This window comes from Lissotriton vulgaris, chromosome 1_1, assembly GCF_964263255.1.
Source record: "Lissotriton vulgaris chromosome 1_1, aLisVul1.2, whole genome shotgun sequence".
NCBI classification, from domain to species: domain Eukaryota; kingdom Metazoa; phylum Chordata; class Amphibia; order Caudata; family Salamandridae; genus Lissotriton; species Lissotriton vulgaris.
The window spans coordinates 993,176,563-993,194,508 of NC_141685.1; the positions used below are offsets into that span (position 1 = coordinate 993,176,563).

Genomic DNA, 17,946 nt, shown 5'->3' on the forward strand with positions numbered 1-17,946 from the left:
AATGACAATGCCATTTATTTATGTTAAAAAAGCATAAATAAAAATAATGTCAAGAGCAATGCCAATAGCTCTAACTTTAACAAAGGCAAAACCATTGCATTGTAAATGCTTGTTCTTGCTTATTTCTGCTTGGTGGGGGGCTGGGCCGTCCTCCCTGTCCCTATGACACATCCCCTGTTGGGGCCCTGTGTTCTTCCAAGCTAGTGAGGTTCTCTTGCAGACCCTCCTCCCCTATGGGTATGGCTAGGGTATCTATTCTACGTTAAGGAATCTGCGGCTAGTAGTCTCTATCAGATGTACTATCTTCAGTAACGATGTATCTGGTAGAGACGATTTTAGCCGCAGATTCCTTCACGGCCCGTCCTTCCTCACCGTTCTGCGAGGACCTTCAGCTTGGTCTTCAGGACTCGCCTCCCTCCGGGTGGCTTGCCTTCTGCGAGTGCCCTCTTTCACTTCCTCCCTGATAGGGTGCTTCGTTCTGTTTCTGTGTTTCTTTCTAGTACTTGGACGGTGGGTTCATGTTCAATTCTGCATCCCTACACCCTGGTTATTTCAGTGTGGCGCCTACTCGTATTCTTATCTCTTTTTTCATTGCTTCAGGCTTCGGACTCCTCTGCGGGACTCTGGGTTGGGGTCTCTTGGCTGTGCCTCAGTCCCCTTTGCAGAGTGTACAACACTCCTTAGTGGTGTTGTAGTGGGGTGTCTTGTTGTTACTCATCTGTCCGGGCCTGTGGCTCCTTCCCTGTTATCGATAGTGGTTGCAGACTTTGTCTGTCATGACATTTTTCACAGTTTTTTCGCACACTGTTCCCATGCTCTCACAGTATTGTTTCTGATGTTCCGCATTGCGGCGCGGAAAAGTTCTCCGAAGAAAACGGAGGTCGGCGCGCTGGGGCGGGACTTATGTGACCTCGCTAACATCATGTCCACGGGGATCCAGTCTCACGCCTGGGGATAATTCTACATTAAGGAATCTGCTGCTAGAATCATCTTTACCAGATACATCGTTACCGAAGGTAAGTAACTTGTACTTTTAAATGAACACAATCATAATAATTACTAATTTCAAAATTTAAAACTGTCCGGAGAACTCTATGCCCATATCTCTCTGCAGTACAAGAAGGTAGCTTAATCACCAAATGCTTTTGTGGCAAAGGAGGAATCAATCCCTCATGCCCGTTTAGGATTTAAAGGAGATGGAACAAGTCTGTTCAACAAAGTTCATAAAAGGAAAATGTATGTTACTTTGCTTCTCATGAAGTGCTCAAGAAAGACTGGTGTCCTCATATTTAGGGTTGTTTTGTGCTGCCTTGACGTCCAGGGGGTGGTTAACATTCAGAGCCCGTTGATGGCTGCCCCCAAGTATTCATATCTTATGGGGTGGGAACAGAGAAGCATTTCAGGAAAGAGGTATTCCAGTGATAGGAAATCATTTACCTGAAAAGTATTACATTATAGTATTCTTAGGCTTTACCAAATTTCTATGTTGAATGAAGTGTGCTATACTTGAGTCACAATGGGTTTTGAGATGGTTCTTTCTTCTCCTTGGACAGGCATGTGTTTAGCATCTAATTCTGTTTGTGCCTGCCTAATAACTGTCTTGTCCCAGAGCCTCTCAACCTTATTATGTTTATACTAGACGCACTTATAATAGAAAAATGGCGAGTAACTGCACTACCCTTCATTAAATTGCTAAAGGTGTTCTTTACAATGGCTGATCTCTCTGTAATGTATTTAGTACTAGACAGTATACGTTAAAATGTTCTGCCAACTTAACTGTAATCATGTTGCCCGATTGCCTTACTGAATAAGCTTATTTGGATATTTCTAAAACAACCGTAATTGAAATGGCTGGTTGGATATCAAACTCATGCCAGTTTTAAAATCAGTTTCCCTTCATTTGGCATCCTGGGTGAACAGAGGATAGTATGGGTGTTACATTTGTGTGGTCGGGGTGCATGTTTATTTCATTTTGGTCTCTGGCAAGAGTTTAGCAATTACTTTGTGGCCTTCGCACTAAGAACTGTGTATCATGCGGAGTTTGAGTTTGTGTGCTTGTCTTAACTCTGTGTGGAATTCCAAATCCAACTACAATCTGTATTTCTTTTTTTCAGCTTTGCACATTGCCTTGCCTCAGCAGCCCTCAAGGCCTAGTAACAGAGCTGCTGCACTGCCTCCAAAACCTACGCGCCCCCCTACTGTCTCTCCTCCTTTAACTCCACAGTCCTTGATCCCCCAGCCACCCTTGGCTCAGCCCCCACAACTTCTGCTTGAGGAGGAGGAAGATACACCTCCTGCTCACCATAGTCTGCCCCTCAGCACAACTCAGATGCAACACTACCTGCAACAGCTGCAGAAAGTGCCACCTCAGGCTCCCCTTCTCCCATCTGTGAAAGTTCAGTCGCAGCCTCCACCCCCCCAACAGCCCCCTGCCCATCCTGTTGTGCAGCAACAGCAGCATGTGCCACATCCACACCGGCCTCTTCACATTCCTATGCAATTCCCTTCTCACATTCAGACGCCTCAGCCTGTTCCTCAACAACAACCACAACACCACCATCAACCTTCGCAACCGCATCAACCTCCCCATCAACCACAGCATCAACTTCCCCATCAACCGCAGCATCAACCACAGCAGCACCATCAACCACAACATCCGCATTCACAGCAGCAAGCTAAACTGCAGCAAGTTATCCAGCATCATCCCTCTCCACGACATCACAAACCTGATCCATACACAACTGGTAAGTTTTGCTTAGCTTGTGGCATTAAACGTGGTGCACCATACTATCCTCCTTGAGTCACTCTTCCCATCCTGATGAAATGTCTCTTCATTTTTATTACTAGTAGTTATACGTCTGTCTTCATGTTGAGATCAACCTTTAAGAGATCTTCCTCTTCTACCAAACACATTCGTTTTAGTCAGTGCTTGAGCTAAAACTTAACTTGGAGCCCCGAAGATGCTCTCTTGTGTTCTTAACTACAGTCCAACGCTGCAATCATATTTGAAGGTCCTTATAGCCTTCAGCTCCTTGTGAGGCAACACTTTCTTTTTGCCACAGTGCGACTGTGTCTGTACAGAGCATATTAACTTGCCAAAATGGCTTTAGCATTGTTAGCTACTCAATTTTCCGATCTTTTCCTTTATCCTTCCCAAAGGATGCTTCTGTTTACAGCGATTGCTGACTTTTAAGAGCTTTCAATTTTTTCGCTGTCACTACTTTGTTACTAGTTTGTTGCTACTTTGTTCTGAATAACAGTGTTAAACATGGCATCCTCTCTTGAATTTCAGGAGCCGGGTTCTCTGTTCTCATAATCACTTGGATATCATCTGTTAGAAAATAACTTTACTCCCAAATTCCCTGATTAGATTACAAGGAGCCAATGATGGATTTTCAAAAGAATGGGGTATAACTAAGAGCCTTGAAATACTCTACAAGAAGCCACCTGCTGACTTCCCTCTTCGATGCGCTGAGTCAGAATCAAATAGTCTCCAATATCAAATGTGGCTGTATGAGGCCGATGATCACGCTATCATTTAATTTTTTTTTTACATTGTTAAATACAGCAAAAAGACCAGCCCTGGTGCCTGAACCCAGGACTTCTTTTAAGTGGTGCTCTTCAAGATCTATAGAAAGCCTATGTGCAAGTAACTGGTTACCAGTTTTGGGGGCGGAGCTAGCCGGCGTCGATGGCAGACGCGTGAGAGCGCAGCTCCTCACGATCGCCCGACAAAATCCTATAATTTATCCTGATTAGGACGTGGCCTTCACAAGACACGCTGGGGGTCTCCTCCGCTCGCCGCAGCTGAGCCCCGGTGCGACTTTCGGCGGGAGCCGTGCCCGGGTTCCGCACCTAAAAGACTCCTCCTGTGAGCGCCGGACCAGGCCCCAAGGCACCGGACTCTCCTACTTAGAGACCGGCGCTACGTCGCCCGACGTGCGGCCGCGGCGGATCCCGCCCCTCGGAGCCCGCTGGAGCCCGACTACGAGTCACCTTGCTCTGGCCCCTGGACACAGTAGCAGTCACCGGAGGCCCGCCGCAGGGTGCGGAAGCGGGTAGGAACCCCCGAAGTGACGACGAACTTGCTGGTGCGCCAGGGACGGTATTACACCAGAGCGGCCATTGCTCACCAGCCGCACTTTGGCGCCGGAGGCCTCCCCCTGTTCAACTGCCTGCTCGGACGGGTGAGACTGCATCAAAGCTGAAAGGAGGGCACATCCTGAGGCAGTAGCGGGAGTCTGGAAGCTACGGAACCCTCCTCATATCGAGACGCCGGCTTGGGCTTGACCACTCCAGTACCGTCATAGGGCGAAGGGGCCACTTTACCCGACCAGCCTGGGGGGCACACGTGGCCCAAAACTTGAACGGATAGGGCGCTCAGAAGACACAGCCCTGTCCTGCCGGCCCCCCGTGGAGTGGATATTGAGGTCAAACGAGAACAGAGGGGGTGCAGAGGAATCGAAGGGTGCACTCCCACACAGCGCTGGGCCCTTTCCGAGGACAGGCGGGAAACGCGTGCTGTTGCAGACTCTGGAGGCAAGTGCGGCCTGCGTGACCACAGAGCCCCCATAAACAGTCATGGGAAAGGGGGATAGAACCCAGACGAAACTGTCCTTCGATCAGCGACGACAGAAGGAGCCGGAGCCGCGAGCAGTACACACACCAACTTCCATTGGTGAACCGGGGAACTCTCTCTGCGCAGAGATTAAGGAGATGCTAACAACGATGGAAAAGGGCCTGCAAGAAGGCATGTCGGCCATTGGCATCAAGATCGACGCGCTGTCCTACCGAATGGACCGTATGACCGAGAGGATGGACAAGCATGCGGAGAGGCTAGACATGGCGGAGCGCCGCTTGGCCGAGGAAGCGCAAACGGAGTGGGACGGTGACCGCAAGCAATTCAGTAGACTGTTGCAGGTCATCCAGGACAAGTCCGAGGACTTGGAGGCGCGCTCTCGGCGCTCTAACATCCGCATTACAGGAGTGGCAGAGACAACCCACACGGGTAAAATGGAACTGTTCGTCGAAAAGCTCCTGGTGACACTCCTGGGAGAGGGCACCTTTTCGCCAATGTTCATTGTGGAACGCTCCCACCGCACTCTTGGCCCACGTCCTCCCCCGGGTGCTAATCCCAGACCAATCATCGCGAAATTGCTTAATTACAGGGACAGAGACGCGGCCCTCAGAACAGCCCGGGAGAAAGGCAAATTACAATACGAGGGAATGGACATATCGCTGTACCCGGATTTCACGGCAAAAGTCCAGGAGGAGCGAAGGCGTTTTGCCCCGCACAAACAGCAGCTCCGAGACCTCGGCCTGGATTACGCCATGTTGTATCCGGCGAAGCTCATCATCAACAGACAGGGTCACTCGCACTTTTTCACTGACCCTAAAGAATTGCAAAAATCCCTGAAGGTGTGGGCCAGAGAACGGCGAGGGAGTCCAGAGAACCAGTCGACGGAGCAGAGTGGTAACAACGATCTTGAGGAGCAGTATTGAGCCGGGGATAGTAGTCGGAGTCTCGAGGAGGGTCATCAGCCTGACAATCTACGCGACGCGCCCCCGGGAGCGAGGGTGATGCTCCTAACGCATTGTTGAATTCAGACGAATGGACCCGACAAGATGGCCTCCGGGTGAGATCATTGCATAATGGGGCCGAACTATTGTGGGGGCACACTACTTTGACACTTGTGGTAGAAGACGCAATACGAATCAAGGAGCTCGTGCGCTGGGGGGGACAAACCGGGGGAAGCTCCTGTGGGGCGGGGGGGGGGGACCCCTGACAGCCAGCTGCCTACAGTACTTAACGGCCACTGTCGACTCACACAAGGAGGGTGATGGTGACGGGGCAGAACAGTGATATTCCCTAGTGGACCCAACAGGAGGGGGGAACGCAGTGGAACTTGTTTGGCTACCTCTGCCCTAGCGCTGTCAGCAGTTATGGCCGACAGTGGGCCTAGTTTGGGGATTCAACGAGGGTTTCTCTCAGTTGGGGGAGGGGGGGGGGAAACAGGGGACTCGGTCAGACCAGGTTGGGGTTGGTTGGCTGTGGGAGGGGGGGGGGGGGACTGAAAGTTTTGAGGTGGGGTGTTGTTGGTGGGTGGCCTCCAGGCGGGCTCCAAATTGTTGCTTTGCAGATGGGTGTTTTGCTGCTGCTGCATGTTCTGTGTAATTGGCGCTCTGTTGAGCTACTCACTGCCCACGAGGCCGGGACCCGCAAGCTCCCGGATGCATACATGGTCGTATATTACACGACTCTCCACGAGGTGCAGGTGTTGGGGAATGTCACTCCCTGCGCTGCTGGAGCCCTGTCCATGTTTGGGGTGCGGTGCGAAACACTGGGAGCACACGATATACGTCACTGCATCGGTTATGGCTAATGTACAACCTGGGGACGCGACTGGAGATACGGAGTCCCTCAAAGCACTGACATGGAATGTGAGAGGGCTCAACGATTATCGTAAGCTCCGAAAGGTCCTACACTACCTACAAAGACACCAGATAGATTTGGCCTTGCTACAAGAAACGCACCTACCTAACTCTAGCAAGATGCTTTCACATAAGGGGCTCCAGGGCAACTCTACATATGCGGGCTTCACCACTCATGCACGGGGGGTCCTCACATGGGTCAATCCTAGGTCCAAATTGCACCTCACACAACTATGCGCTGACCCGGAGGGAAGGTTCTTGTTAAGCAGATGTACGGGTGAGGGACGAGATTTAGTGGTCATGAATGTGTACGGACCCAACTACGACTCCCCTGACTTTCACACGGCAGCGGCAGGACATTGCGCGGAGTGGATTTCCTCTAGGATGTTATGGGGGGGGGGGGGGATTTTAATTTGATTTTTGACACTGAATTGGATAGATCTGCAGGTCCGCCTAGACGCCCGGCTGCTGCGGCATTGCAAATGCAGGCTGAGATGGTTCGACTGGGGCTGGTGGACGTTTGGAGGGAGAGACACTGGGACAGAGGGGGGTACACTCACTACTCAGCGTACCACAATATTCACACCAGAATAGATTACTGGATGTCCACGCACTCCCTTCTAGAGACGGTGAGAAGTTGTAAGGTGCTCCCCCGCACGATGTCGGACCACTCCCCGCTACTGTTAGTTCTTGATTCCCCCAGACTAAGGATCCCTCCATTCACGTGGCGTTTCCCACCGTATTCGCTGCTGGACGAGGCATTCAGGGGCGAACTAGGTGAGGAGATAGACATGTTCTTTGCCACTAATATAGGGCCAGTGGACAGTTTCCGGACTGTGTGGGAGGCCTTTAAGGTCTACATTAGGGGGGTAGCCATGGCAAGCACTCCAGTGTTCTGAAAGCCATTAGACAGAGACTGACACACCTATAGGGGCAAATAGCCGAACTAGAGAGGCAACACGTAGCGGGCATGACGTCTGTGGGTGCCGGAGACCTGCAAGAGCTACTGAAAGAGTTCAATGAGGAGGCAGACAGGGAGGTCCGTCATCTGGGCAAATACGCAACGGCCCGGGTGTATGGGGAGGGGGAGCGACCTGGCTCACTCCTAGCCAAGATAATAAAAGGTGCCTGGAGACGGCAGGTGGTCACAGAGCTGATATCGGATGCGGGAGACTTGCTTACGGAGGAGGGAGGCATCCTCTCTGAGTTCAGGAAATTTTACTCTGAGTTATATACTACCAAGATATCTGGGGTAGGGGACCAAATCGATAACTACTTAAGCTACATCAAAATGCCGTTCCTCGAGAACTGGCAGAGAGACTTCCTGATGTCCCCTATACAACAGGAGGAGATCTCTGACGCACTGAATGGCATGAGGTCTGACAGTGCCCCCGGGGCGGACGGCTTGACTGTCGCCTTTTACAAAACATTCAAAGGTAAGCTCATTCCCCACCTCTCATCCCTATTCGATGATATTTGCGAGGAAGGCACCATGCCGCCCTCTATGAGAGAGGCAATAATTGTAGCAATTCTGAAACCGGGTAAGCCCCACACCCACGCAGGCTCGTACCGCCCGCTGTACCTCCTAAACGTGGATGCCAAGCTCTATGCAAAGGTTTTGGCGGCACGGTTGGCGATGGTCGCCCCTGAACTGGTAGCCCCTGAGCAGGCCGGCTTTATACCTTCACGCAACCTCACCTACAATATACGAACGGTGATGGGGACTATACAACATACGCAGCAGGACTCCAAGGCCATCGCGGTGTTCCTGGACATGGAGAAAGCGTTTGACTCTGTGGAGTGGCCATTCTTGAGCAGAGTCCTTAAGAAACTAGGCCTGGGCGACCTCTTCCTCCAACTACTAGGTGCGCTCTATTACAAGCCCACGGCGGGGGTCCGTCTAGGCGATGCGGTCTCGGAGCCGTTTGATATCAGCAGGGGCACAAGACAGGGATGTCCCCTCTCGCCGCTACTCTACGCACTGGTGGCGGAACCCTTGGCCTGTGCGATTAGAGAATATCACTCCGTAACGCCGTACGACTCCGTAATTCTGGCACGGACTTCTAACCAACTCCAGCGGCAGCTTAACAAGTATGTGACTTTCATGGACACACTTGGTCTTAAAGTTAACATCAAAAAAACTTTTACAATGAACATCGCCCAAGGCCAAGAGTCTCCAAGCCCATACTTATAAACAACAGCAGACTAGAAAAAACACCCGTGTACCCATACTTGGGCATCCTAGTGGATGACACAATGACCTGGCGCAAGGCAGTGGAAGCCAGAAATCTTAATTTCCGCCGTGCTACCTCAGCATTAACTGCTTTTTCAAGGAAACTAGGCAAACCAGCCCCAGCGGAACTGTTAACCATATACTATGCAAAATGCCACAGTGTGGCTACTTACGGAGCAGGCATCTGGGGCCACGGATGTATCGACCAACTTCAGGTCACCGAAAATGACTTTATCAAATACATCCTAGCCCTCCCCCAAAGTTCCCCGATTTCAGCCTCGCACCGGGAGCTTGGTATGGAATATATTATCGACACCATACGATGCCAGCCCATCCTACTGTGGCAGCGAATATGGTGTAACCCTGAAAGCCATATTACCCGTTCCCTTATTACCGACTGTCTTGGCCTAGCGCACTGGCGGAAGATTCCGTGGCTTAATTACGTTCATACATTTTTTGTAGATCTTGACTGTGAGCACTATTTCCTAGAACCACCCTCAATTGAAGACATCTCGAAGAAACAGCTGAAGCAAATATGTATGGGCCATCTAAGGGAACTCCGCAACCAAGTAGAGATCACTAAAACACAAAATGAAAAAATGTGTATATTGCAGACAGGGAAACTCATTCAGCCCTATTTGACATATTTCTTGTCAAACTACGAAAAGTTTTTAATTACAAGACTCCGGTTTGATCTTTTTTACCGTCTGGTCTCATTCCCGGAAATGAAGAATTGGTCCCGTAATTTGATGTGCTGTCCCTGCGATGGAGTTTCTGCACAATCCACGATCCATGTCGTTCTTTTCTGTAAATACTACAGACTAGCAAGAAAAACATGGATCATTCCCATCCTTCAATCAAGCGGACTCAGACAATCGTATCCAGCACTCTCCCATTTACAATCCCCGAAATCCCCACACGAAGCGAAACTGATAGCAACCTTTCTTAAAACAGTCATATTAACACGTCGCAAAGTTTCTAACTAAACCTGTATTTTTTCCAATTCAGAGAAACTATACCACCATTCCGAAACTCCTTTTCTATACAGTGATTTACACACTTTGTGATCTTATTTGTTTACTGATTTTATTTTCTGATCTATGTTTAAAAATTTCTCTTTTTTGTACTTTTTATGATTATATAAACCTATAATCGAATAAAAGTTGATGAAATGAAATGAATATCACTCCTATGAGGCCATCAATTATCCCACTTACAAGATAGGGATATCTACATACGCCGATGATACCTTACTTTATGTCAGAGACCCGGCTAACAACCTCTCCTCGGTTCTGAGGGAAGTGGTACGCTTCGGAGCACTCTTGGGGCTAAAGGTGAACTGGTCCAAATCAGTTGCATTCCCTCTTACTCCTGTAACCGACCCCTTCGAAATGGACTACCAGCTCCAATTGTCAACAGAACCGATTCGCTACTTAGGTGTAATGCTTCATACTGACCCCGAAATCATGATTAGAGAGAATTACGGCCTTGCCTATAATAAACTAGCCGATGATGTAGAGGTTTGGACCAGGCTACCACTATCCCTAATGGGATGTATCGCTATAATGAAAATGGTGGTTCTCCCGAGGTTTCTGTTCCTCTTCAATAACATCCCGGTCGTATTGTCTAAGGCCTTCTTTGCCACGCTTACCAAACTTCTGGTCCGATTGGCCTGGGGTGGCAAACAACCTAGAGTGAAATGGGAGGTCCTTAAACTACTGTATGAACAAGGGGGTCTAGCCGCGCCAGATATGGAACGTTATTACAGAATTGCGCAGGCCTCCCACCTCCACACGTGGATCCACGGCAGCCCGGACATTCCACATGTGATACTGGAAAGGCTGTTCGCGGACCCGGTCCCCCTCCCTGCGACCGTCTGTGGCCCACTGGACCGCAGAGTGGGGACATTAAACTCCCTACTGACCACTAATCATGCCTGGCACTCCATACTGTAGAGACAAGATAAAGTGCTGCTGTACGCACCGAACATGCCGATCCACTGGGCGCTATGGCTCCCCACATTGGCGGAAACGGGGGTCTGCAAGGCACTTCGCGAGCTTGATGTTCGAGGCATGTGGGCTGCTAAATTCATATCTAGTGCATGTTGGGTCCGGATGATTGCACCTTGTTGTCCTGGAAGAGTCTTCGAAGTATCACGAGATAGGTGGCTCCTCCCCTGGACTACAGTGCGCATGGGCATCGACTCCATCCCCAGATAGTTTTTTTCCGCCATTGGGTTCGGATGTGATTTCGACGTCTCCTGTTCGGAATCGATAAAACAACTTCTTAAAGGCCAAAAGGCTTTCCTTACTTCGTCGGTATTGTTCGCGTTCGGTCTCGAGTATACTCCGGCTCGTCGAGTCGGATATCGGAGGAGTCGGGTGACTCTTCGGTCATCGAGTCCCTGTCGACGCAGCAAGACCCTGACGATTCTACGATGGAACGGAGTCCGTTCAAGTACTGCCCAGTGTGTTGTTCGAAGTACCCACACATCGACGTGCACCCTGTGTGCAACAAGGGCCTATCGCCGGACCACGACGAGGCCAGCTGTATGGCCTGTTCCAGATTTCGATCGAAGACGACGATCAAGCTTCGGCGCATGGCGCGCCTCGAGGCCCAGCGATCGGCCCCGGCACCAGTGGACATCTTCGACAGCCCCGACGCAGACGAGCAAGAACTTCACCTGCAGATTTCACCTCCATCGGCGGAGGTCGAGGCCGACTACGGAGAGGACCAAGACCTCGAGGAAGACGTTGAGGAGGTAGGGGACGACGAAGAACCTTTTGGGGCCGTGGAAGATAGCTCGCAGGATGAGCTATGCCCCGTACAAACTATTACAATGGCTCAAGTCAGGGGATCGCCAAAATGCCTTACCCACGACCCTACACCTCGCTCCTCGGCCCCGCCTCCTGGCCCGGCTACGGACACCTCTACGGAGCCGCCATTGCCTAAATCGAAACCGAAAGTGAAACCTTCGGGATCGACCAAATCTAAGATGGCCGACGCAGCACCGAAACCGAAGACGCCATTGACGGCGTCGGAGCCCTCGAAGCCGAAGAAGTCTGTCGAACAGGCTAAAGTGCCTAAGGTGGTCAAAGAGCCAAGCTCGAAAGCAGTCGCCCAGCACTGGAGTAAGGTGGTCGAGTCGAAGTCGGCCGTCGAGCCGTCTACTGTCAAGCCTACCGCATCTACAGGCAAACAGGCCGTCGAGGCCAAATCGGCAAAGGGCACCGAGCCAAAGTCTGGAGCCACAACGCCAAAGGGAAAGTCCGCCGATCCGAAGCCATCGGCGTCGACGCATGGGGCCGTGGATGGTGGCGGACGCGCAGTTGTCGAGAGTACATCTGCGCCTCCAGCAAAGAACATGGATTCATCAACGCTCCAGTCTTCCCCTGGGGGTGGATCGAGGTCCTCAGTCGGGTCGACGAGACCGTCCGCTTCTTTTACCAAGCAAGTGGCAGACTCCCTCAAACGGATTCAGGAGAAAGAGTTGAAGTCGGTGCCGAAGACACCCTCGGTACCTACTCCGGTAGCGGCACCGAAGAAGACCTCCAAGCCGCTCCTCTTTACTCTACCACCCAAAGTGGTGCCAAAGGCCTTTGCACCACGGTCGGTGCCTAAGGACTCATAAGGGGTAAGGCATACTCAACTGAGTGGAAGTTTGAGTCGACAACCCTTATTAGAAGAGCAGTCGGAACAGTATATCGACGCCGACACGGGAAAATAAACGCTCTACAAGAGGAAGATTACTTCACAGCCTTTGGTGTCGTTTGTAATCCCTCTAAAAAAGAAAAGGCCAGCGCCAGAGACGCCAGAACTTGTCGAGCACATTCCTCTGCATCCTGCGAGAAGCCCATCGCCTTCACCCACTTGCTCAGATGGAGATCTAGGTGATCAGGACGAGGAGTATACTTTTCCCGAAAACACAGACCCTGATGAGCAACAGGACTCATGGTTAGCCTCAGGTGATCAGGGGGACCAACAAGCTGTCCATGACCCACAAGCTTTTGGCGCAAAGCCTTCTCCTACAGAAGATTCTGCGGCGTTCAATGCCTTAATTGAAAGGGCGGCTGCAAACCATAAGGTGGAAATGCATGCTGACCCTGTGGACGTTGACTTTTTATTTGACTCTTTCTCTGCTGCCGAGAAGACTGTAAAAACACTTCCAATGCTTAAGGGTGTTCTTAAGCATGCCACAGACATTTTCAAGGAAACTACAAGGGCACGGGTTGTAAACCCTAGAATAGAGAAAAAATACAGACCGACACCTGGGGACCCAACTTACATAAGGGGCCAGTTGCCTCTGGACTCTTTGGTGGTCTCCAATGCTCGCAAGAGGGCGAACTCACAAACAACTGGTGAAGCTCCTCCCCCGGACAAAGAAAGTGCTGGAGGCATCGGGGAAAAGGGTGGCAGCGCAGGCAGCCAACATCTGGCGCATATCCAACACACAAGCTCTGTTGGCCAGATACGACAGGGCACACTATGACACCTTAGAGCAGCTTTTACAACACCTTCCAGACGAGTTTAAAGAAGGAGCTGAGATGCTTAACCAGGAAGGCAAGCTCATCTCCAACGCTGCGATTAGATGTGCGCTCGACGTTGCGGATACGGCAGCAAGAGCGATAAATACTAGTGTGATGTTACGGCGTCAGGCATGGCTACGCATCTCAGGGTTCAAGCCAGAGATACAGACTACTATCCTCAGCCAGCCCGTTAATCCAGACAGACTATTTGGCCCTGAGGTGAAGTGTGGCTCAGGGGTTAGAGGCGGCAGACCCGGAAGCTGAGATCGGCCCCGGACCAGGGTTCAATTCCCCGCCTCAGCGGGTCTTGGGTTAAATAATTCCACGGACTCAATAATTCTCGCTCCGGTGCCTTCTCGACTCACGGGTTCACACTCTGCGACTCTGGGCAATAGCTTGCTTAATCTCCACAACGGCCCCTCGCGGCGGGATGCCTGGCTTTCACCTTGTGGATACCCGGCCGGAGTTATCTCACAGGGGAATACCAGGACGGGTTCCCTAAGCAAGCGCTTAGATACAGACCTCGGTCAGTGATTTGCGCTATATAAATACTTGTACATTTACATTTACTCCACCCTCGAAAAAATTTAAAAAGATACTGAGACGGCTAAATCCATGGGTGCACTTCAGTCTCAGCAATACAGAGGGAGCACTTTTCGTCGCTCAGGCACTCGGGGTGTTACTAGAGGACACTTGGCACAACAGGCGCAATTCAGTAAAAGTGGGGCACAGTCCTCGTACCCCAAACAGGGTAGAGGAGGTTACAGAGGAAACAACACCAAGGGCAGGGGCAGAGGCAACAACAGTTCCCGTTCCTCTGCTGCCAACAAACAGTGACTTCATGTCACTACCCCCTGACCATCCAACACCTGTCGGGGGGAGACTCCAACAGTTCCTGCCAGTCTGGAAGTCCATCACCACAGACAGGTGGGTAAGGAAACTTATCCAGTTCGGCTATTGTTTGGAGTTAACGTCCACTCCACCCAACATACCCCCAAGACAACGTCCTATGTCGGCAGAGCACTTGCACTTATTGCAGCAAGAGGTTCTTGTGATGCTGCAAAAAGGCGCAATAGAGCTCGTGCCACTGGAGGAACAAGGCACAGGGGTTTACTCCCTGTACTTCTTAATCCCAAAGAAGGACGGCTCACTCGGACCCATTCTGGACCTACGCCCCCTCAACCTGTATATTCTTTCAGAACACTTCCACATGTTAACTCTGCAGCAAGTTCTTCCACTGTTAAACCAGGGAGACTTCCTCGCAACCTTGGACCTCAAGGATGCTTATTTTCACGTACCACTCCATCCATCCCACAAAAAATACCTCCGGTTCACCATTCTAAACAGGCATTACCAGTTCAGGGTCCTACCCTTCGGAGTGACCACTGCTCCCAGAGTGTTCACAAAGTGTCTGGCAACGGTAGCGGCGCACCTCAGGAGACAGAACATACATGTCTACCCTTACCTGGACGACTGGCTCGTTCAAGCCAAGTCGGCACAGCAGTGCGCCGCAGACATGTCCCGCACTATTCACCTTCTTCACAGTCTGGGGTTTTCGCTAAACTATCCAAAGTCGCACCTTCAGCCAGCCCATGTGCGGCAGTATTTGGGCGCGACGATAAATACTCTGGCTGCTACAGCTCAGCCGAACCCAGCGAGGATCAACAACATCCAGTCGCTGATACAGAGGTTCAGACCGCAGCACTCACTCCCTGCGAGAGTGTTTATGCAGTTGATAGGCATGATGGCCTCCTGCATCTTCATAGTCCCACACGCGAGGTTGCATATGCGTCCGATCCAGGAATGCTTGGCACGCCAGTGGACTCAGGCTCCAGGGCAGTTGAAAGACCTAGTGTTGGTGACTGGTCGGGCATACAACTCTCTGCATTGGTGGACTCCACACAACCTTTGCAAGGGCCGACCGTTCCAGGAGCCTGTGCCACAAATTATCCTGACGACGGACGCATCTCTCCAGGGTTAGGGAGCGCATGTCCTCCACTACACAGTGCAGGGGCTATGGTCGACACAGCAGAAGAAGATGCACATCAACTACTTAGAACTGATGGCAATCTTCATGGCACTGAAGTCCTTCAAAGTACATCTGTGCAACAAGGTCGTGTTGATCCGGACAGACAACATGACGGCAATGTACTATATCCATAAGCAGGGGGGCACACACTCTCCACAGTTGTCTCATCTGGCTCAGGGCATGTGGAAGTGGGCCATTCAGAGGAACATCTTCCTCATGGCAGAACACCTCCCGGGCGTGGACAATCAGATGGCGGATCTGCTCAGCAGGTACAGCCACCAAATGCACGAGTGGGAGTTACATCCATCAGTACTCCACCCGTACTTCCAGCAGTGGGGTCATCCAGAGATAGACCTGTTTGCCACAAGGGAGAACGCAAAATGCCCAAGCTTCGCCGCCAGGTTCCCACAATCGCAGGGCAATGCGATATGGATGAACTGGTCAGGCAAATTTGCATACGCTTTTCCCCCAGCACCTCTCATACCGCTGGTGGCACGAAAGCTGCTGCAACACTCGATGACACTCATCCTGGTTGCTCCAACGTGGGCACGCCAGCCATGGTACACCACGTTTCTGGAACTCTCCGTGGTACCGCATCAAAGGCTGCGCCTCACACCCAGGCTCTTGACGCAGAACCATGGCGACATTACGCACCCAGATCCGCAACAGCTGAACCTGGCGATCTGGCTCCTGAGGTCTTAGAGTTTGGCTACCTTGATTTGCCCCCGGAATGCATGGACATCATCCGGGAGGCAAGAAGGCCAACTACCAGAGCTTGCTATGCAGCAAAATGGACGCGGTTTGTCATTTACTGTACAGAACATCATATCAACCCGCTAGATGCATCCATTCCTAATATCATCTGCTATTTGTTACATCTTTACAAATGTAATCTGGCGTATGCTTCCATTCGGATACACTTATCCGCCATAGCGGCTTATCTCCAAAACAGGCAGCACCGCTCGGTTTTCAGGGTGCCTGCCATCAAAGCATTCCTGGAAGGGCTGAAACGAGTCATCCCCCCCAGGACCCCACCGGCTCCTGTGTGGAACCTCAATGTGGTCCTCACCAGATTGATGGGACCACCGTTTGAGCCTCTACACTCCTGTGAGATTCAGTTCTTGACATGGAAAGTGGCTTTTCTCATTGCCATCATGTCTCTACGACGTGTTAGTGAGCTACAAGCACTCACAATACAAGAGCCATTTATTAAAATTCATCCTAACAGGGTAGTGCTGCGCACTAACCCTAAGTTTCTTCCTAAGGTGGTGTTGCAGTTTCATGTCAATCAAACCATTGAACTACCCACATTCTTTCAGAACCCTAAAACAGTAGCAGAAAGAATGCTCCACACGCTTGATGTCAAACGAGCATTACTGTACTACATTGACAGGACCAAAAGCTTTAGGAAGACACAACAACTATTTGTTGCCTTCTCAGCCCAGCACAAAGGCAACCCCATTTCCAAGGCTGGAATTGCCAGGTGGATCGTTAAGTGTATTCAGATTTGCTACCACAAGGCTAAGCGCGCTTTAACGGTCCCCCCAGGGCCCACTCCACACGCAAGTTAGGGGCCTCCATGGCTTTCCTAGGTAATATTCCTTTGGAGGATATTTGTAGAGCAGCCACGTGGATTACACCACATACCTTTACTAAACATTATTGTGTAGATGTGCATTCCAAACAGCAGGCAGCTGTAGGTCAGGCTGTTCTTAAAACTCTTTTTCAGAGTTTTGCAGCTGGCACGGGCGGCCGCCGTTAATGGAGGGACTGCTATGTATTCTATGCACTAGATATGAATTTAGCAGCCCACATGCCTCGAACTGAATATGCTACTTACCAGTATGCATCTGTTCGTGGCATGTAGGGCTGCTAACATTCATATCGCCCGCCCTCCTTCCCGGCGCCCATAGCGGCTGCAGGTAATTTCTTGCATTCAATCATTAGCATGGACATCATTTACACTATTTCACTCCATCTCTACACAATGGCTAAAAACAATCTGGGGGTGGAGTCGATGCCCATGCGCACTGTAGTCCAGGGGAGGAGCCACCTATCTCGTGATACTTCGAAGACTCTTCCAGGACAACCAGGTGCAATCATCCGGACCCAACACTAGGCGGCGATCTATGCACTAGATATGAATGTTAGCAGCCCTACATGCCAAGAACAGATGCATACTGGTAAGTAGCATATTCAGTCCACACTATGGGGGACCTGTTCGACCATGGGAAAGTCAAGACATGGGAGCAGCTGACTCGGGGCGGAGCGAGGCCCTCGCTGCTCCAGCGCTTCCAGTTTCATAGGGTGAGGAGTGCGTTCCGGGAGCTACTGGGCCCTGACCTGGAGGAACCACCAGAGGTTCCGGAGCTGACATATGTTATTGCCACTGCGGCACCTCAAAAACTCATAACAAAGCTCTACAAAATAGGACACGAACATACTGCACTGCATTATACTAAATCGCGTTTGGCCTGGCAGACCGACCTGAATACACAGATAGACGACAGCATGTGTGCACACTGCTGCGCGGCCTCCAGGAAAATTTCACTAAACGGACGGCACCGCCTGGTCCACTTTAAATACTTGCAACGTGTCTATTACACGCCGGAGAGGCTACACAGGTATGGGCTCAGCGACACACCGGAATGTGAGAGGTGCCACGCCCCAGTGGCTGACTTCCTGCATATGGCCTGGACTTGCCCGGGAGTGCAGCGATTCTGGCA

General features: G+C 51.1%; 1 protein-coding gene across 6 annotated transcripts in view; it reads left to right on the plus strand.

Annotated features, from left to right (window-relative positions):
* Positions 1-17,946, plus strand: part of BRD4 (bromodomain containing 4) — a 1,320,550-nt gene that overhangs the window by 1,069,900 nt on the left and 232,704 nt on the right. For all 6 annotated transcript variants that reach the window (XM_086960824.1, XM_086960816.1, XM_086960841.1 and 3 more), the window contains one exon: positions 2,115-2,744. In XM_086960824.1, coding sequence (XP_086816950.1) covers positions 2,115-2,744 — 630 coding nt within the window. The remainder of the gene's footprint in view (positions 1-2,114; positions 2,745-17,946) is intronic.